Source organism: Ochotona curzoniae, unplaced genomic scaffold (genome assembly GCF_017591425.1).
Source record: "Ochotona curzoniae isolate NIBS_2020 unplaced genomic scaffold, NIBS_Ocur_1.0 scaffold_4506, whole genome shotgun sequence".
Classification (NCBI taxonomy): Eukaryota; Metazoa; Chordata; class Mammalia; order Lagomorpha; family Ochotonidae; genus Ochotona; species Ochotona curzoniae.
Window position 1 is genome coordinate 49,077,428 of NW_024467119.1, and position 23,320 is coordinate 49,100,747.

At 35.2% G+C, this 23,320-nt stretch overlaps 1 protein-coding gene across 7 annotated transcripts in view; it reads right to left on the reverse strand.

Moving 5' to 3' along the window:
* The window catches only part of ANK2 (ankyrin 2), a 306,741-nt gene that overhangs the window by 160,143 nt on the left and 123,278 nt on the right, over positions 1 to 23,320 (reverse strand). For all 7 annotated transcript variants that reach the window (XM_040966587.1, XM_040966586.1, XM_040966588.1 and 4 more), the window contains exons 3-4: positions 3,238 to 3,336; positions 1,177 to 1,275 (exon numbers count right to left, since the gene is read on the reverse strand). In XM_040966587.1, the coding sequence (XP_040822521.1) occupies positions 1,177 to 1,275; positions 3,238 to 3,336 (198 nt within the window). The remainder of the gene's footprint in view (positions 1 to 1,176; positions 1,276 to 3,237; positions 3,337 to 23,320) is intronic.

The window sequence follows — 23,320 nt, forward strand, 5'->3', positions numbered from 1 at the left end:
CTGTTAAGAATCTGGCATAGTTATGGCTAATAGAAAGGCCTTCTTGGCCCTAAAAACAAATCACTAATTGAATGAATCTAGCTTATTCTCCTTGAAAGCTCTTGAAAGCAATCCAATTTACGATAAACACTATGATTTACTTCATATTACATTGAATTTAGCCAGGCATTCACTTCTATGTTTTTATAAACACAATACTGAGTTGCACATGTGATGTAGACATTTGCTGCTTCCTATGGTGCACATTAGATGGAAGCTCAATCAGAAGCAGAAGTGAGACTCAATCCCATGCACTCTAAAACGAGATAGGGATGTGGCAAACTTGCCACGCTACCTGCCCAAACACTTCATGAATCTTACTGCAACATGTCACACAACATAGGTAATATATATTTCAAACATAAGCTGATAGTTATCCTAAAGAATAGAAAGGAATCGTATATTTTGTCAGTATCTCCACTGATACGGCTTACGCTAAAAGCAAAAAATAATAACAAAAGATAGAAGAAATGAATGTTGTTATAAAGATACAAAACTCAATTCCTACATATATACGTGATGAATATTAAAAGAAAACTTTTGAATAAAACAATATTTTCTTCCACTTTATATGGTTAAAAACTCAGGGATCAAATTTATAGTATAATTTTGATGAAACTTTTTAAACTTCTTCTTAATTCTATTTTAAATCTATGATATACTACTATTGTGTATAACATAAGCCTGTGGCGATTAGATTTTCTTATTCCCTAGGCATTTTAGTAAAGCCCACTTTTGGAATATGAAAAAAACTGTAATTGTGTGATTCTAACTTTAAAGAAGATTTGCTACTTGAATGCTAATCTTTTGAAAATTTTCTAAGTTTAAAGAGAGAAAATATTTTTATAAAGCAAGATGGAACTTGTATGAATAATTTATATATCACAGATGTTGCTGTCATTCTGAAAAACACCACTTCATATTCTTCTTAAACTTTATAAATACAACCATAGACTCTTATTAAGTGTTCAGTTAGATTTAAAAAAATAAGAAACTTTATGTTGTAAATTCATAAAATACTTTGTTTAAAATAAGCAAAGGAGCAACTGTAGTAAATAGCTAGCTAAATCCATTACATGATTTTCACAACATGTCCTGATTTATTTTCATTTACATTAGAGAGTCCGAATGGAATACCTGCGACTGGGCATTGATATTGGCTCCTTCCTTAACAAGAACCTTCACGACTTCCGCTTGTCCAGCCAAAGATGCGATGTGAAGGGCAGTGTTTCCCTTCTGTTGGGGAGAAGCAGACCATGTTAGAAGTTTCAAATGTTGTAGGAATCAAACATGCAGGCATTTTCCACATTGCTGATTACTTCAACTAAATCTGTCATCATATCAAGATCGTAGTTAACGTTGTGAAGAAATCATTTCTTACCATAAAATTTTGATCATTCTTTATGTGTTCCTTTTCTATATTTTACAATACTGGTGTAGCATAGAGAAACTTGAGTAACTAGATTCTTATTGAATCAAAAAATTGGTGATGCATTTGAGTATGTATGTGTATGATAATATCTCATGAGTCTTGGAACTTCATCAACAACTAAAGAATCCTACATCAAGAAAATACTAACTTGAAAAAACATTTACTGACTCATTGAGTTTGTTTCACCTTGCAAGAAACAGGTATTTTTAAAGGTGAGGAAATTTATTGTGCTTACAATCATATTTCCATCCACTGGGATATAGAGTTCTTAAAAAGTATTTAAGGAATAACCAAACAATATCAATTTTGCATGAACCTAAATTATCAATTACAATTGAGCATCACAGCACCAATCACCAATAAAAACAAATTTATCTTTTAATAAAAATAAAATATAGAATAGTACTTAAAGTCTGCCTCAATATCATCAAAATAAATATTAGAAAGGGAAAAACTTTGCTGGATTACATGTCACTTTTCTTTTATACCACCAGCTCACCATAGGACCATTAACCACTCAATTTATATTAAAGTGATTCAGTTTTCTTTTTTTAATTGAGATATTCACCTTGAAAATTCTGAACTTTGATCTCTGTAAGTAAAAATTATATTTAAAATATCAATTAAATTAAATGAAAAAGAATAAAAGGTGTCAAGTTAATATATTTATATGTGAAATGCAGGCATTTTGATGAGGTAAATTGATCTGCATTCAAGTTAATATTCTTTAAATATTCAAGACTTATTTGATATACTCAAAGAAAGGTCAATAATAGTATTTTCTTTCAATGTTCCAAGTAATGAATTTTTCAATAAAATATGCCTATTTTAACTTGTGTGAAATTGCTGTAGAGTTTTTGTGCTTTTTAAAAAATTCTTTTAGAAATGGTATTGGTTTACTTTAGCATATGCAAAATCAATGAACATCTTACCAGGTTTGTATAAAGTCTTAAAAATGGTTAACTGACCATATTTCTAGTTTATTTCCAAACTCTTTGGATTTCACTGCTTATAAGACTAATACTTGCAGCCAGAGTGGGATGTCTAAATTTTCTTTCTGTATCTCCCAAGTCATATTCTCACTTCTCAGCCCTTATCAGCAAGCTAGGTTCTGATCAGCTACTTGATTTATCCAAACAAAAGTTCATATTCAAAAGATAAAAGATGTAATCATTTAAAAATTCTCTGTTATTGAGATGAATACTCAACAGATTGAAAATCAAAAACAGCATCAGTAAGTGAGCAATCATGTCTGGTTTATCAAATATCTTATACATTTCTTTAACATCAAGTCAACTTTTCTTTATCAATATGTATTATAGTGATAGAATTTTAATTTTGCCCTAAAAATCCAATTCAAAATCCAAAATTTCTTTTCCATTAGTATAAAAAATAATCCTACGTTCTCATGCCAAGATAAATACATTAAGAAATGTATAGCTTTAACTGATTCAGAAAAATCAGTTGTTCATTTCCATTCAGAAGTTTACCAGATCAGTTTTTTTTTTTATTGAACCTCAAGATGTGCTATTATGTGTGTTAATCTAGAATCCTTGGTAAAATAGAACAGAGAAGATAAAGTTCTAGAAAATCGGTGTATAGGTTTCTTCAGTCTTTTGTTCGCTGTCTTTAAGTGAAGCAATTGAAACTCTGCAACATTTAATGGAGCTTTTGTAGTTAAGAATCTTGATATTCCAGTAAACTTTGAAATATACACTGCAAACAAGCTGTAAGTCATTTCCTGTTTTCTTAGGAAGATAAATCACCTTAGTGGCAGAATCCACAGCAGAGCCTCTTCCCAGCAACTCCTGAACCAGCCCCACATGGCCTTCTTTGGCAGCCAGATGGAGAGCATTGAGTCCATTCTGAGAAAAGAGACAAAAGAAAAACCCCAGAAGTTGAGTAATCAGATCAACAACGGATGACTTTATTTTTATTTGGCATTAGTTTGAATCTATTGCATGCAGGGTGACTAATTTCCCTTTGATTCAAAGAAGTAATAAGATAAATATTCATTAGATATATGGACATGATAGCTTCAGAAACTTTTTTAATTTTCACAGAGAAATGGTTAAATACTTTTGAACGGGAAAATAGGGAGCACAATTTTGTATTACTTACTGTGCAAACCAAAATAAATTTTATCTAGTTTCTTGAATACAAAGAACTCTGAATAAGTCTTACTTTTTAACAAATGAGTTTTTTCGAAAATTTATCTCACAGCCTTTGGCATTGTATTGAATAAACTCATTTAGTTCATATTATCTAAAGTGATCTACAATGATATTCTCCAGAAAGTAGAAAAAAAAAACAGTCCCTAGAATTCATAAGAAATCACGAAAGTCCCCCAAATGCCAAAGCAATCTGGGTAAAAAGAAAGAAGCTAGAGGCATTGCACTACTTGACTTAAAAATATATTACAAAGCTATCATAACCAAAATAGCATATGCCAGCCTAGGCCATTGAAACAGAATACAGTTCAGAATCAGAGTCACTCATTACAGACAAGTAATATTTGACAAAGATGCCAAGAACACATGAGGAAATAACAAAACATTTTCAAAATACTTGGATATTTACAAGTAGAAAAATGAAACTGGATCTCATTTCTCACTATAATCGGTGGAAAATGGATTAAACAAATGTATTGTAACCCCCAAATTATAAAACTACTAGGTGAAAACATAGGAAAAAACTTCATACATTTAACATGGGAAACGAGTTTTTGAGTAAAGTTTCTAAAACAGATCAGAAAAGTGAAAAGACATTGATGGCATAATATCTTAAAAAAAAGCTTCTATATAGCAAAAGAAACAATCAGTAGAATGGAAAGACAGCATTCAGAATGAGGGGAACTATTTGCCAACTATATATCTGACAAAGATTTAATATCCAACTTACAATTGAACTCGAATAACTCAGTAGCCAAATCCACAAATAATTTGAGTAGAAATTGGCCAAAAATCAGAGCAGATGCTTGTCCAAGCAAGGTGCACAAGTAGTCATTGGGTGCATGGAAATGCTCGGTATCAAGGAAATGCAAGTCAAAGTCACAAGGAGATATCAGCCACTCCAGTTGGACTGGCTGTTACCAAGAAAGAAAAATAATAATAATAAATGTAGGTGAGGGTGTGGAGAAAAGGGAAACGTCAACCATCACCGGTGAAAAACATGGAAAAGGAACAGCCTTAGGATCCAACAATACCACAAATGGTATAGCCAAATCCAATGAAACCAACTTGTTAAAGAGATCTCTGCACTGCCATATTATAGCCTACTCACAAGATATACTTCCAATGTTCACAAATGATGAATGGATAAAGACATTATATACACAGCGTAATACTACTCATCCACAAAAAAGAATGAAATCTTGTCATTTGCAATAATGTGGACGGACTCAAGGCAGGGGTGTTGGTTGAAGCAAGGTGGTGGACCAGGGAAGATAGGGGGAAGGTTGGAAGGGTGTGTGTGAAATCGAACAAGCCAGAAAGCCAGACACGCACACAAAGAAAACAAAAACAAACAAACAAAAAAACACACAAATGTGGCATGACATTACTCACACATGCAATCTAGAAAAGTTGATCTAGAATTAGAGTACAAAAGTAACTGAGGCCAGAGAGGATAAAGAGGGAGGAGACAGGCAGTGGGTGGTACAACACACTGTTAGCAGAAGTTACTTTTAGTATCCTATGTTAACAAAAATGCATGAGGCATTTCTAAATAACTACAGGAGAAAAACTTTCATTGGTTTCATTAAAACTAAATGATAAATATTTCAGAATATGGATATGCCAGTTATTCTGACTTGATCATTACAAAATGTGTACGTGAATGCAAACACATTATAGGCTATAAAAATATATTGTTACGTGTCAATTAAAAACAAAATTAAAAATAATAGAATGACATTATTTAGCAAATGCAACAGAAACTCCTTTAAAAGGTATAAAGTATATATCTTGGGTGAAAGATGGGAAAATGGGGACACTGCACACGCCATTCTGGTTATGAACTTGACAGGAATTACCCTACCCAACCAGAAGCTGCCTGAAAGCCAGAGCCGATGTTTTGAAAAACTCCTGAGTGCGAACATGACATATTTCAATGTGTCAGAGACAAAAACTAGGAAAAATAATAATTATGATGATGTTGTGCAGGATATAATTCAAACTGTTATAAAATCTTTTTTTGAAATAAAAAAGCAGTTCTGTTTGTGTTTAAGGCAGGGGTGGTAACGGCTTGGCCTTTGAGCACTGACCCTTGTCAAGCATGTGTGTGATGCTAGCGTGAAGCAAGGAAATACTGCGAGTCTGCACCCTCGTAGGACAACGTGGTGTCTGCCCTGCAAGATTCTGTCATACATTTGTCATACAGAAAATGGACAACTTCGGGCTTCAATCAGATTGAATCTTATACTGAAAACACATTCTAAGATGGAAAAAAAATGGGTTCAAAACCTTTGTTACAGACACAGACTATTCAAACTGGCTAACTTTATCAAAAAGGTCTTTCACTCGTAATTGATTAAAATGTAATGGCGATAATTCAAGTGTTACAAAATAATGAACTATGATGGCTTTGTTCTTAGAAATGTTGTTTTAGATTAAGCATGCTTTAGTGAATAGGTGTGGCTTAACTGCTAATAAATAATGAAATAACCGTTGAAGGAGCAATGCTTCATTGTGACTCTCAAAGTATTGATGAGTTACTGCAAAATGCTCCAGAGAGACTTCTATTCTTGGACCTGGAAAAAATGTTGAGTTCTGTCCTGAAATTTTGTCTTCTGAAGGACACAAGAACGGGTATTCTCCCCAGTTTTGACCCTGTTACTACAGTGGTTTGGGTGAAATTCTTTTCTCTGCCTATACTATTTTCACAAAATATTTAAAAATCTTGACAGGTTAAAGATACCTTTAACATGATCAGATCCATTTTTTTTTCTCTTTAGAATCAGCTATCTCTAAAAACTAACAGCAATATTTCCAGTCTTTTAAGATGGTACTTTTATTTGGGATCCGTTGTGTGAAATGTTAATCAGCATTCTCCAGTTTCTATATAACAAACTGCTTGTGTCTTGGCTTCTCAACCCCAGTTTACAAAGTTTATTGGTTTACAGGGAATAAGTAAAAAGAAAAATTAGGACACTTAAGCGGATATTGCAGTAACCGCAGTATTAGGGACTACTGTGGAATCCTGGGTGAACAGATGTAATTTGCATAGCTTTAGGGATGTGCTGTATTTCAACACCCCAGTCATTGTTGTCTTTGATACCATAATTACATACTATTTGTCACAGCAGAAAAGAGGCTTCTATGTGATTATAGTGTCACTAGATTTCTGTTAAAATCCAGGTGATAGTCAAAAACTTGACTTTGTGAGTTGCTTTCGTTTCATATATAAGAATATAGAGATTTCAAATACATATCAAATAGATACATTGGAAACTTTGATATTTACTTAGAATCTGAATTCCCAAAGAAACTAAAAACATAAATTAAAAAATAAAATTAAAATTTAAAATTTAAAAACAAATTTAAAATAAATTAAAAATTACATGTTCTTGTAATGACTATCAGAATTTACCATTTTTTGCCACATTAATTCAACATTAATTGTAGCTGCAACTGGAATACTTATACTGTCCTTTAATTTTAGAGTAAAAATTTACTTACGAATTGCGATTTTGCAATAATTGAACCCATTCAGTTTAGAAACTCCATAGAGTGTAATAATATATTTTAAAGAGTTTTGTAAATGCTAAGGAATATATTGATAATCAGTATTTCCATCTATATTTGTGAGATTATAAGCATCCATAGAAACTTTACTTTTAAAAATAAATACGCTATCCATAACTATATATATTTATATATTTAAATAATTATTTACATGTTTCAAAGGCAGAATTACAATGAGAGGAGAGAGAGAGAGGAGGGAGGAAATAGAGCCTGAGAGAGAATCTTCCATCCACTGATTTACTCCCAAAATGGTCACAATAGCCAGGGTTAAGACAGACTGAGGCCAGGAGTCAGGAACTTAATCAGGATTTCCTATTTGGATGGCATCACCAAGAACTCAGGCCATATTCCACCGCTTTCTCAGATACGTATGCAGAGGGCTAGCTGGAAAGTGAAGCAAACAAAACTCAAATGGGCGCTCACATAGGATACTGGCATCACAGGTAGGGGCTTAACTCCCAGTGACACAACACTAGCCCCAATATCTAATATATTGAACTTACATATATTTTAAAAGTAAATCCTACAGTATAAGGCAAATCAAACTTAGATATAAAATCAAATTATACTACAGTATATTTACCATATGGAAGCCATAGTCTTATTAATGATTTGCATTGTAGAAAGCATTTACCCTTTTATATTTGGCTTAAAAATCTTTTTTCTTTGCAAAATAAATCCTGACTTTGTTTTAACAAACACTGAACTTTGAGTAGACAATGAAGTTAGACAATCAATACATGTCTGTATGGTTTCAATACATTTGTTGGCATAAATTGGGAAGTAATTTTTGAAATTTATTATAAAATTCAACAAATGAATGTAACAATTCACCAATGTTATAAAAGTTTAAAATGTTTTATAATTCCTCAGTTTAATTGGTATACAAATAGTGTTGATGGTGTTAATTGCATAGAACTAATTCAACAAATAAACATTTTTTTAATTTCTACTACATGATCAAGTAAAGCATTAAATTCAGAGTTGTTTTCTGGGTATAATCAAAAGGAAAGTAGAGTGAGTATAGTGAAGAAATACTTCTAAGGAAATTATTAAACTTGGTGACAGTAAAGAGCTTTTAATCTCAATGACATCTTTTGATTGTACTTGTTTTTCCACATAGCATTTACCTGGGTATTTGAAGTTGTTTATAAGAAGAAATCTTTTACTCAGCATAATGAGCCATTACATAAATGTTTCTGGAATATGGATTAGTTACTTCATTAAGAATCAAGTTTCAGTCATTGGGAGTTGGCTAGAAAGCCTAGAAAACCAATATTATTCCATTCATTTATTTTTCACGTTGTGGGATATCTGTTCAGAGCTGTCTCCTTTCCTTTTCCTTCATTCCAACCTCTGCCTCCCTCTGACATTCAGAACCTGAACATTTGAAAGTACCACTGAGTCTTTAGCACTCAGCCACAGGCCCAAGGTACAGTCTGCTTAGTACTTATTGTTGGCTGGATGAGTGGCAAGTACACGAAGAAGATAGAAGGAACACTTTGGTAAAGGTGGTTTTGTAAATCATTAAAACCAATTTGAAGTGCAAAGATTGAGTAATTTCTACAGTTCATAGTCTTCTATATTTATCAAGGTGCTGAGACATTGAATTGGATATATTTTTCCCTGGTGCTTCAGACCTGCCCACAGAACAGCTAGACTTGTTCTGTTAAAAGTTGATTGCAGGTCACTCCAACTAGGCTGCAGCTCCCACTGGTTTGTGTGAGGGCCAAGTATGTGCTGGGCAGAGCCAGGCTGGATTACAACACCCATTGGTTCCAGTGGAAGTCAGGGCTGAGAACAGAACCAACCCAGCAATCACAACCACCAGCTGATCAGGGCCATGGACTGTGCCGGGCCCTGTGCTTGCTAGAACACACAAGAATCTGGTCTGGGAATACCTCAAAGTTTCTTTGGAGCTCTCCCCAATCAAAATGCTGGACTCAGAACCCTAACCAAGAAAAGACAGAAGGCAGAACAAGTCAATCAACCACCTCAAGGTATTTGTTGGCAGCAAAATACTGGGCAAATGGAGACTCTATGAGAGACTGTGTCAATCAATGGATTCTTCAACAACCTCATCGTGCTTGGAGTGGCAAGATTGGCAGCGATTCATACATGGTGAACTATCAAAACCACTTAAGCAAGGATCTCAGAGCATGCCCCACATCCGGGACTTGGGGTGAGTGGGAAACTGGGTGGGGCTTTTCCCTCAATATCCCCCTTTACCTCAGATACATGAAGGAAACAATATGGAAATAATAGTCTGACCCACTTCCCTATAGCCCTTGAACCTTTTCACCCTAATTAACTATGTAAAGATTGTCAAAAATATAATTTAAAAAGTTTTAAAAAGTTGTTATCTTTTCTCCAAAATGTGATGAAATAAAATTCATTAAGCCTCTAGGCTGAGATGTAAAATGTTGACTTGGTCAAGTGACAAAAATATTTCCATGATAACTTTGGGCACTACTTTTTATGAAGTTCCTCCATGAGTCAGAAGAAAGGAGGGATCACTTCAGTGGATGGGTGTCTGTCTCTTCTTTCTTTCAAAGTAAGAGTTATAGAGAAAAACGAAGGAGGAGAGACAAAAAAGTTTCCAGGTGCTGGTATGCTCTCCAAATGATCGCAGAACTACAGCTGGCCCATCAGAAGCCATGAGCCTGAAAGAACCCACCATAAATCAGTAAGTACCAAATACTTAAATGGTATTACAGTGTAACATCTATGATGGGTTCAGAGAGTTGGAATGGAGGCATGGGGGTGAAAGGGAAGTATGATTTCTATTGCAATTTTAGATTCTGTTCTAAATTCAGATTTACAGACAGAAGGAGAGACAGAGAGAAAGATCCTCTATCTGCTGGTTCACTCAGCAAGTGGCCACAACGACTGGAGTTGAGCCGATCCAAAGCAAGGACCTAGGTCCCAAGGCTTTCGGTTGTCTTCTACTGCTTTCCCAGGCCACAGGCAGGGAGCTGGAAGGGAAATGAAGCAGCTGGGACAGGAACCAGCTCCCACTTGGAATCCCAGTGTGTGCAAGGCAGAGACTAGCCACTAGGCTACTACACTGGGTCCCAGGTCATTTGTGGGTTTTTGTTTGTTTTTTGCCTGTGCCTCTGTAGTGTTTGCCTACACCTGTGTCTTGCAGTTTCCTCTATATTTTCCTCCCATATTTTGATGACTGTCAGGTCACAGATTTCAAACCTTGATCCATTTAGAGTTGACTTTTATACAAGTTGTAAGGTATTATTTCAATCTTCTGCACATGTAGATTCAAATTTTCCCAGAACCCTTTGTTGAAGATACTGTCCTTTCTCCATGGATTGATTTCTGCTTAATTGTCAAAAATTAGTTGGCAATAGAAGTGAGTGGGTTAATTTCTTGAATTTCTATTCTGTTCCATTGATCTGAATGTTTATTTTTGTGCCTGTATCAAATGCTTTTGAATACAAATGCCCTTTAAGTCTTGATGCTTCCAGCTTGTTTTTGTTGTTTAAGATTGCTTTAGCCATTCAGGTCCCTTGTGTTTTTGTGTGAATGCTGTCATCATTTTTTTTCTAGGTCTCAGATAAAGAACATAACCTAGACCCCATGTCCCAATCTTCCTATGAGAGAGAAGAGCAGAAGGGAGGGCACTGATAGGTTATGGGGGAGGAAGACTGGAATGTGGGGACCACAATACTGAAGAGACTCTTCACCAAGAACAGCCTACAGGGGACAGAATTCAGGAGGAGGAGCAAAATTACATAGAAGAGGTCTAAGGTCTGCAGCCACCTTGCCATCACTGAAGCTGACCTTCAAGAAACCCATGCAGATGCCAGAAATCTCTACATCACAACTGGTAAAAAAAAAAAAAAAAACACACAATCGGCTGATTCACCATTTGCGGATCTCTGCTGTCACCCATCTTACTCATTTGTGCTATCACCGAATTAAATATATCTATAACCATCGGTTTACTAACTCTGTTATCATCTGCTATCACCTACATACCACATCTCTGTCATCACCACCTTATCATGTCTATATTATGCACTTGGCGTATCATCTCTGCTATCAACTAGCAAGCTTACCATTTCCACCATTAGCTAGTTTTCCCTCTCCACCATCAGCTGCATTTTGTCTCTTCCATCACCCAACTTACTATTTGTAAAAGCATTTAATGTCTCTGCTAACACCCATCATCACTCTGGCATCATTCATTCATCTCTACTATTATCAGTTTATCTGCCATTAACCCTCAATCTGGCTTACTACCTCTACTATCACTCAGCTTGTCATCTCTACCACCACTCAATTATCATCACCTATTTTAGTTCTCCCACAAGAAATGAATATAGAATTCCAGCAATAAAAAATGAACAAAATAATGCAAATGAAGATCTGAAGACTTTCTTTTTCTCTTTTTTCCTGTAGTTGTTGTCATTATTTAAGATTTATCTTATTTTCTTGAAAATAAAAAAGAAGGAGGTTGAGAGAGAGAAAAAGAGTCTTCCACCTATCTGCCTGTTTACTCCCAAAATGACTGCCATAGGCAGTGCTGAGCCAGGTCAAAACCAATAGCTTGGAATTCCATCTGGATCTCCCACAAGGATGGCAGGGACCCAAATACTTGAGCCATCTTCCACTGCTTTTCTAGGTGCAAGAGCATAGAGCTGGATTGCAAGTGCAGCAACCAGGACCTGAACTCACACCTGAAAGGGTTGCTGATATTCTAGGTGCTGGCTTAAGCCACTGTGTCACAAAACTAATCTCTTAAATCCTTGCTTTATGTCTACCAGATTACTAGAATTATTTGCATTATCTATGCTGATGAAATTTTAAATACACCTCTTAATGATTTCATTGATTTTCAAGAATTTAATTTGTACTTTGTAGGAAACTTGACAATGATTTTTTTTTTCAGAAAAGTCAACTCACTCCAAGCAGCTATTTCAAATGTCTTAAATAATCATTTGAAAAAACTAACTGAAAATCATTGAAATATTAATTAAGTGTATTAAATACTAGTCTTGTGAGTCAGGCTCTATTTTAAGGGATTTGTTGCATTAATTCTTTTGACCTGGAATTAAGCATTATGAGTTATGAATTACCTGGTGATTAAAATGCAAAAGTTGTACACTCAACCACCCACTCCGACAACAACAAAAATCTGTGGATTCTGCATTATAAACCTATTTCACTGACTTTAGATCAAACTTTTCATTAGCTCTATATGTCATTCTGTAAAATAGAAACTACCTCAGTATCTAAAAATCAGCTTTTTAGGTTCCTGGATGTATATTTAGACATGCAGTACCCCGATGCATCAAAACAGAAAGGAGCATAAAAATGAATTGTAGAATGTTTGGTGGCAAACAGGAAAGAAGCCAAAAATGGTAATCCTTAAAGTTTCTCACAGTGATAAATTTCTATGGCCTACAACCATACAACTGATAAAAACATATGTTTCAGAAGTCATTTTAAGATATTATCCAAAGAATAAAGTCTTATCTCTATATATCTGCCACTGATTCATATAATATTCCAATCAACTCGTCTTAAAACAGGATTTTAGTACCCTGCATTTGTCCCTCTAACAGGATTCATCAAGGTTGGCAAACAAGAAAGATGGAGTGTATCAGAACCAAACGGTAACTTTTTGTTAGTGAAGTTAGAGCCTTCTTGCAGGGCAGCCTGAAACAGACAGGCTTCCTGAGGCAAAGAGTAAGATCTGAGTGAAAGAAGACAAGAATAGCAGGAAACAATCAGCCAAATGTGATATACTGGACCCTAAAAGGATTTGGGGAAGAGAGATGAGGGAGACATTAAATAACAGTTTATTCCAGGATTCTTCAAAATGAGACGTTATTGCTCTGTTTTCTGTGATAAAATGATCCTGGTAAATTGCATTTCCCATTAGTTTTCTGTTTGTCTGAGACACCCAAGTTTGCTTAGTCACTTCATCTTCTGAGAAATCAAAAAATTTGGTTTCATTTTCACAGAAGTGTTTGTGTATTTCTTGTTTATCCTCCCAGTTGGGCTTTTCATGCGCAATTACACAAATCCTGTTCACACTGATAGCCTGTACTGCTAATACAGCACTGGGCCCAAGACAATGGCATGTCAGTAATGTTGTGTGATGGATGAACTAAAGAATGATTTGTGTGGTCATGATGTGTACAGTATGATGGCAAGTGACTTAAGTTTGCTTAATTCATCCCCATACCTTGTCAGTATTTGTAGGCAGTACATGTACAAATCATGTACTTGGGGAGCACAATTTCTCTCCTCAAGTATGAAACTGGCTTCCATCAACACATAGGAAAAACTTAGACCCTGAACAAAAACATGCCCCTAAATGGCCTAGCCTAGAATTCCTGGATATATCTTGATGACCTAAGAATTCTATAAGAATTTTTCAGTTTTGCATTTTCATTAATAGAAGTATATTCTGAATAATAATATTTAGTCAAGCATCACCTACTACCTTCTGATTCTTGCTCATGATTATGACTAGGTAGATATCAATGGATCATTTAAAAGGAACATTCAAATATTAATACAACACCAGATTGTCAAAATATTCAAAAGTAAACACTTATAATTATACCAACTTATTGCTAAATAAATTCAACAACCATCAAAACCATGATTTGACGTCCTGAGTGGTTGCATAAGTTATACATATATATATGTGTGTGTGTATCATTGTACGTAGAGTGTATAATGTGTATGTGTAAATACATATACATATGTCTCATATGTGTATATATGTGTATAATGTGTATATATAATGTGCATATATGTATATACTGAGATTGAGAATTATATTGTGAATATTACATATACTCAAATCTAAACATATAGATGTATATGCCACTCCATTTTACTTTGTTGCTAATAGTTTAAGCTTCCAGTCTGTGGAACTTATATTTTCCATATTTTACTAAATTGTTGTTGGTGGAAGCAACTGGTTAGAAGAAATCTTGTTCATCATTACAGACATTAAAAGTATAGTGCCTATAAAGGACTGTAGTGACCACCACCAGCTTTATGCTCAAACTTACAATTCAAAGGGAAATTGAATAACAAATCTCTTGCTTTGAGGAAAAACAAAATTCTCAACTCCCTGATTTCTCTCCTGCTTTTTTTCCTCTGCCTCCCATGAGTACTACTGCTCTCTTCCATATTCCCCAAAGGAAACCATGCACCATAGGAACTCTAACAAAGCTCTTTGTCATTAGTGGGTCCCAAGTAATGAGTCTGCCTCCAAACCAAGGTGTAGGGATGTGTTTCAGACTGTTCCTCCTGCCCACCTCTTCCTGTACAAGGAAATGTCTTCCTTTTAATGATGACAGTCTCTGCATCTATGTGTGTGTACCTTAATGCTGCAAAGTGTGTCCTTACAAGTCCTTGATGTCTGCATTTTTAACTCTCCCATCCTACCCTAAAGGCCTTAGATTTCTGAGGGAAAAGGCTGCCAAGGCACTGAGTATAGGACTAAAAACTATCACCTACATTAAGTAATATGCTGCATACCTATATACACATTAAAATAAGTTCTTGATCATGTTCACACCAAACTGACCAGCACTTCTTAATACAGACATCAGACTTTTTTTGTGCACATCAATTTCCTTTATATTTAAGAAAACATACAATCTGAAGTAGTTGTCACTCAAAAGAAAAATTCTTCTTTTTTCTGCTTCCTAATCCAGGAGGGAGAAGATCTTGAAAAGATTAGAGATCATACACTTTAGATTATCTTTTTATCATCATCATTGAACTGAGAGAGAGAAAGAGAGAGAAGGAGGAAGAGAAGGAGAGTTACAAGAGGAAGAAGAGAAAGAGGATGAATAAAAATAACTGGAAAAGAAGGATAAGAACAAAAAGGAGAAGACACTTCAGGTGGGAGGGAGGGATGGCAAAAGGCTGGGAAACTTCTGTAAATTCAGGAAATTACTAAAACAGTTTAGAATAAATTGTCATCAGAAGACACAGCAGTGTGATAGCATGTATAAAGCTCCCACCTACAATGCCAGCATTGCATATGGACAGCGTTTCAAGTCCTGGCTGCTCCACTTCCGACCTAACTCTCTCCCCTGCACCTACATGGAAGACACAGAAGAAGCTCCTGCCTTCTGGCTTTAAACAGGCCAGATTCAGTTGTTACAGCCATTTGGAGAGTGAATCAATAGATGTAAGATCTCTGTCTCTCTCGTTCTGTGTGTGTGTGTGTGCGCGCGCGCAACTGTCTTTAAAAAAATGAAGTACTTTAAAAAAAAAAAAAAGAAAGAAACAAAGGATGTGGCGCAGTGACCTAGTGGTTAAAGTCATTGTCTTGAAAGTGCCCGGATCCCATATGAGCACTGGTTCTGATCCCCCACAGCTCCACTTCCCATCCAGCTCCCTGCTTGTGGCCTGGGAAAGCAGTCAAGGATGGTGCAAAGCCTTGTGATCCTGCACCTGAGTGGGAAATCTGGAGGAAGTTCCTGGCTTCTGGCTTCAGATTGGTGCAACACTGGCCATTGTGATCACTTGGGGAGTGAATCATTGGACAAAAGATCTTTCTCTCTGTCTCTCCTCCTCTATATATATCTGACTTTGCAATAAAAATAAAATATCTCTTAAGAAAAGAAACAAAATGTTTGAGCGTAAGTAGGTAAAATTTCAACAACTGCAAAAGGGCTGGATGATTTTTAATGGCACCTACCACACCCTAACAGAAAATAAAACATAGCCAAGGAAAGAAACAACTAATAAGGACTGGCACCTTCACTCACCTCACTTGTCTGTATTTGCTCTACAGTCTCCTGACTAGCTTTTCCGCATCTCTTTCTCCAGACAATCTTTACAACTTCATCATCATTATCTGCCTAGGACCATCTGCAATAAACTTGTCATATCCCTTTTCTCTGTTTATGCCAAGAAAGCAGGTTAACTTTCACCCCTCCAAATGTTATTCCTGTAAACCCAAATGCCTCTGTTTGCATCCCTTTTGACTTGTTCTCCTCTCACTTTCTATTCCCAGAAATCCTTATGCATGCCCCTTAGACCACATGTGTCTTCTCATTAGCAATATCTTTCCACACTAAATATGTTCTTAACTTCCTTCCTCTAATCTAAACCCAAACACACTGATTAACTGGAGTTTGCTCAAGTGATGACTATTACTCCTAAATATAACTTACTTTTTTATTAAGTACTGAACTTGGTGGATTTGCATTTATGCTCTTGGTTCATTACTGCTCTCTGAAACCCTTCTTCATAAATTTTCAAATGTCATTAGTCTCTATCCTCCAGATACCATTCTTCATCACTTAAAGATGCTCACTTCTATTTCATTGTCATGCTCTCTAACATGTATGTGAGTAAATTTTCCAAAACTCCAGGGTTCAGGTTTGTGAGTTGTACTCTGGCATCATTTCATCATTTTATCATCTCATCTAGTCACTTACCAAATTGTACTCCAGAATTTGACATTTCCAGTATTCAAACAGAATCCCAATGGAAGTACCCAAGTCTCTATCCATTTCTTACTCTCCAGCAAATTTACTTATCCAACAATCCTCCAGCCCTCTGCATCTAGGACCTAATCTCTTAACAATGCCACTCTTTCTCCCCATTTGACATACATTCATTATTTACTTTTGTGATGACTTTATGTATTCATTGCACCCCACTTCGCTCATATTTCTCTATATTTGCCTTTTGTGTTTATCTAAATTGTATTTCATGCTTATGTGTGTGTATAACTCTCCATGTGATCTCATTTCTGATTCTGGCTACAGCATGTATATACCTTCTACCTCAACTTACATTAATTTTTTTTATCATGATCCTAAAGTAGACCATTAATGCTGCCTGGCAATCCTATCTTTTACTGTTATATTCTTTGTCTCTCCCACCCTTCTAGATTATTACTTCATGCCTTCCTTCCTACTTTCCTCTAACTCTTCTCCCATTTCACTCATAACTAATGGCCTTGACTCACATCTCTGCAGTTACCAGCACTACTTCTTGCTTTTTCACTCATGCATCCTTCCTTTTCCTGAAATATCCATGCTCCTAGAGAAGCATAATTTCTCTTCTTGTGTACCAGGCCCCACTCTTCACTCTCATATATGCAAGGATACCATATATTAATTTTCCACTGAAATGGTTTCTTCTCAAGTCACCAGTTACTGCCATGTTGCTATTATTGTTCAGTTCCTCCACTTTTTGATCAAAAGAATTTTCTAGAGTTGTCCATTTCATTCACCTGAAAGTAATTTTACTCGCTTGACTTCAAAGACCCCATGCTCTTCATTGTTTTCTCCCAGTGTCTCTGACTATTCTTTCCTGTTCTCTTCACTGGTTTCTCCTCAATTTCTTGATTTCTATAAATTAAAGTACGCTAAGGTTTAGCCCTAGAATCTCTTATATTTTACACAGGCATCCAGTATTTAGTAATCTCATAAACACTGACTATATTTTGAGTATACCAGAATGTATATTTCTGGCTAAAATTCTTTCCCTCAACCTTTAGCTCATTTGTCCAACTTCCTGTTCATTATCTTACATACCACAAAGACAAATCAAACCAAACAAAACTGGCCTCTTGTTTATTCCTTCACCTTTGTTTATCACCATATATTATATTCCTTATCATGAAACTTCATCTTTTATTATTTTCAGAAGTGATTCCAATCTTCATCGCCGGATCCTCTGTTCTGCTTTCTTCCTACACTCAATCCATCACCACATTCAGCTCAATCTTTAAAAATGTACACAGAAACCAACCACTTCTCATCACATCCTCATAGTTACCCGTGTGTAAAATGTATCATTTCTCACCTTAACATAAGTGTTCCCTCCTTCTGCCTTCACTGCCTTGCAGCCTTAGTGTTACTATTATTACTAAGTCATGACAATTCTGCACTACAAGCTCAATAATCACTTCTCTTCTCATTCAGAATTAGAGCCAAAGTACTTTAAAAAGCCAACGAGATCTTATACAACTTGAAGCTAGCTTCTGCTCTCCCCTGACATTCTCTTACTCTTCCTGTTCCCTATTCTACTACAGGCAGATTGGCCTCCCAACTGGGTCCTGAGCATGTTAGTTATGCTCTGCCAGTAGAGTTCTCACTTTCAAGGCTTCTAGAATGGGCTGCCTTCACATACCACGTGGACTCTGTGTTCACTCCTCCAAAGCTTCTTTCAATCAACCTTCTTAAAATGACACTCTATTCCTCTTCTACTCCCTCTCCTACACTGCTGTATGTCTTTCCATCACTTCCTACCCTCTCTTTATCCACATGTCCTACATTTTTTTTTTGATTAATTGTCTCTTCACTATTAGGTTTAAATTATCAGCCATATGAGAGCAAGGTATTTTACTCTCTCTGTCCTCCTCAGGCTTAGTACCTATGAGAGTGTCTTGCCACATAACAAGCACAGAATGCATGACTGATTACATAAACATATGAATGCAAACCTTTATCCAGATGGTCAGAAAAGGATATATGAGATGAACTAGGACATTAAAATAGCTTGAGTAGCTTTCTGGGAGTCCAGTATTAAAGTTCATACTTTTAGTCATAGGAAGAGAGTGTTCAAGAACATTCCCAGAACATGAAGTACTCTCTTTCAAACTGACGTTCTGTAGCAGAATACTTCAGAAATTATTTGGACACTTTTCAACTGACACAGAACGTGGTGAGCATTCTGTCAGGAGACAGTGGAAATAGATGAACTCTCAAGGTTGGAGATGACTACATGTTACCAGAGTGAAGTCTCACAAGAACTTCAACTGCTTCCCAAGATGTCATTTACATTAAGAATGTGAATCCTTTGTTGGTTTTTCTAATGTCTAATGTTCAAATTTATGATAAAAATAACTTATTGTAGTATTTCTAAGGATCTGTAAATACAGTTCACAACATTTAATTACAAAAAAAAGGTATCACTTATGAAGATACCCCAGTAACTTTTAAAATAAAGAATCACGTTTCACATATCTTCATTAATCTGTATATTTGTAAATAAGCACAACACTTTTTTTAGAACCTTCACAAGTAGTTTATGGGAAGCATCTACTGGAATTATTTTATACTGTGTGATTCAAACAATGAAACCAAAAATTTTAAGTATTCAACATATTAAATCAAGGGTATTCTAGCCTGAACTAGCAATAATCAGTGTAAAGCAAAGGCCAACATTGATGCAATGAAAGAAACTACAAGATGCTACAGAACCTAAAACAAAATGCTGTACACAACCCAGATCAGGCAAAAGCACCAGCTGCTGCTTCTTTAAAATGAGGGCTCAATATAAATAACATAAGCATCTAGCCATGTTGTTCATGCATATATTTTTCCTATTTTAACTGGTTACAAAGCTGTCTATAATTCATTCTAAAATTTTATGAATTCAATTCTCTTTGATTCATTTCTGCTGCCTTTATAAACAACCAAGCTAATTGAATTGCTTTGGCATTTTAAAAGACAGGACCAAACCAGATGGATTCAAATGGCATTTATAAAAAGGTTTTTAGTTCCAGTAAGTGACTTTAGTTTATTGCATCCCAGAGAAATAGTAACTGTTACCAAATTGTTATTAAACATAATGTTTCCTATTTGATGCCACACAGTTGGTAGCCTATCTATGAGAATCAGTACTACCATTAGAAAGCTTAGGTTGAGAACCAAAAGATTAAATTACACAATATAGATGATCATTTTCCTAACATTTATTGAGTCCCTTATTCTGCTAGGTATTTTGCAAACATCTTATTTAACCAAAATAAATGACCTATGGCATCAGTGTTGTCATGATCCCTTCTATTGAGAAAACTCAGGCCTGGGGAAGCCAATTGCCCAGGGTTGATTAGTCAGTAAGTGGAGCAAATGAGCACTTGGATTCCAGCACCTACATTTTTAATACGGTTCCTAAAAATGCTGTAAGGTCTGAGTCATGCTAGCAAGCATATGCTACAGCCATTGCTGGGTTCACTTTCTTGCTGTTAACATACTTTAGGAACATGAAATTGTGCTTAAAATAGTGCTTTGACTTTGCCTTCTCTCTTTGTGAAGGGAAACACAGGACTTCACAACTTAATGGTAAAGGATCAACTAAAAATCAAGACAGTATAAGGACTGCTAATCAATTATTGGTAATTTCTAGCATTATGTCTCATAAATGATATTTCTTCATTCTGGGTTCTTGCAGTGAAATCAATGAATTTCAAACATGGGGAAAGAATGTGACTCTTCTGAGGCTTTTATATATTTATAACTAGTTATAAATTTTATAAAAATATTGTAGAATCTATTTTTAAGTACCTAGATGTTTACCTTATTTTAAATAGTATTAGATCATATCCAATTACTACATAGATGACACAGTACAGGTTTTTATAATTTTCAGAAATGGAATGAAGATCAAGATTTATTCTCTCAGAATATAAAAGAGATATTGGCAGTTAAATCATTTAAAAATAACAGTTAATCATATTTTTAATCATTGAAAAATTAAACAAAAATTTACAGTTGTTTGCAAGAGTACTATCTGGTGCCAAACTTATTAACTTTTCCACATTCTTAAACGAAGAGAAGTCAAGTGGTGTTTTTGAATTAAGTTTCAAAGTTCTCATGTAGTTATGAGACCAATTTTCTAAAGAAAAAGATTCTGGTTCAAATTTTAGCTGAAAAACTCTTAGTTCATCAACACATGTGGTATTTTTTGAAAGTTGGTACAATACAAATTATTTTTCATTGAGAAACACAAAAGGGTACAGAAGATCCTGGATTACCTATTACTTTTCCAATGCATTCTTGAAACTCAGGCTCAAAAGTAACATAAATGCTACATTTTCTCCTCTTCTTTCTTATGACATATTAGTGTTGAATATTGCCTGTTTTGAAATACCAATACTTAGGCTACACAGTTAACAACTTTGCTTTCCTGGTTGTTCAGATATTGTTTTGTTCTATATTGGAGGCTGGTAGCAGTGCTCTTTGAATTAAAGATCCTTAAGTTTCCTGTTAATTAATCTGAGGATATGTAAAGGCTTTAAAAAAAATCTTAGCAATGATAAACAATAAAGTTTGGAGTTCAAGATAAACACTGTCACTATTCATTTTAAAGGACAGCTTCAGATATCCATTCAAGAAGATGACCTGTAGTATATAAAACTTGTATATCATCACTGTACAGCTGTGGATTCAGCATCTGCACCAGAAACATGGCTAATCCCTTCCTCACAATATCACATCTCAGCTGTTTCATGAAACAGCAAAATGCTTGGTAGCAATAGCTAATCAGTGAACATTAATCACTAACATTATTTAATTGATATATATTCTTACAGTGTAACACTATTCAGCACCAAACAATGAAATGAACATCCTTAAGCCAATTAAATTCAAGTGACTGGAAGCAATTAAACCTATATTTCATATGGAGGTCAATTTCATTTTTTTTTCTTTCTTGCCACATTATATAGAGTAATTTGCAGAATTCATGCACCTTAGAATATCCTCTCTTATTTCATAGTTTAATTTGTTAAAACACAGGTATATAAGCATTGACTGTGTCGTTAGTATCCGATTTCAGATAATAAAAAGCTACTTTCTATGTTAAAATGACTTCTCAAAGGTGTGGATGGGATTTGAAATTAAACCTGTGGGTTTTATGTCACTCAAACAAACAAAAGGCTTTCCTTTCAAGAGTAACATGTTTGGAGATGGCTGGCAACTACGTGGAAAACATGTAAAGCTAGAAAAAAAAAATGTGACTAAAAATGTAAGCTAACTCAAGAAGTCAAATTCTTCCATAAATGTGATAATTGCGTTTTCTTTAGACAAATTACTCTCTCCATAATAACTAAGGTCTGTTACATAAATAATATAATTATTTCATTTAAGGATGAAGTGTACTTGGTTTGAGACAAGATTAGCTTTGTTTTCCTTGGATTCCCTTTGTTGGCATTATTTATAAATTTATCTAAATTTACTGATAGTTTCCTTGTCTATTCAAAAGCACATTGGAAGCATAGAAACTTGAAAAACAGATATTACAGTTTGAGGATTATATTTAATTTGGTAAAGGAAGCCTAAGACATCAAATATTTCATACACAATTTTATAATAGTCATTTTATAGAATAAGTTTATATATTTATAAGTACATTATGATCTTCTTTTTTCCTATAAGGTAACCAATGTACTTAAAGCTCAAATCATTTGCTCACATGATCCCTAAAAATAGATCAGATCTGGCCAGTATTGTGGTATAGCTGGGAAAGCTACCACCTGTAATGCTGGCATCCAATATGGGTGCCTATTTCAGTCTTAGTTGCTCTACTTCAATCCAACTCCCTGCTGATGATCTGTGGGAAAGCAACAGAAGATGACTCTTATTTGGGCGCCTGCTGTGGTAGACCTGGTTGAAACTCCTGGCTCCTGGCATTGGCCTGGCCCAGGCTAGTTGTTGCAGTCATCTGGAGAATGAAAAAACAGATGGGAAAACTTTCTCTCTCCCTGATCCCCAATAACTTAACCATAAAATAAACATATAAATCTTTTTATAAGATTTATATTAGAAAATAAGATAAATAAGGAATGTAAAAGTAGCATATCAAAAATCTCTTTATTGAAATCAATTAATATGGCCCTAATCCATACATCAGTATCAAGAGCTGTGTTAAGTCTAGGGTTTCTATATTACCTCCAAGATAAAATCTGAGTTATTTCTGTTTCAAGATACTAGTTAGACATATATTTCCTAGAAAAGAAGCCAAGGACTTTGCAATTCACAGTAAAAGCAGTGGCCAAATATCAGCATGTTGCTCATGCCACTTCCATATGCTCTGCTTCCACAAAATTTATCAGCATTGACACAAAGGACAAAAGATGGATGCCTGTGCCTATGGGTTGTATGAAAAGAGACTACAGACCGTGAGCCACTCACACAAGCCTATTGTCTAGGGTGAGGCATTCCCTAATCTCTCAGAATTGTTTACTACAAGCACTGTCAAGAAAAAACCCAGATAAAGCACAATGCTACCTTCAATCTTACACTCTAAAGAATCCACAGGGCTGCTTAGGGCCACTGCCGAATGCTTTTTGCAAAAGCAAGCATCC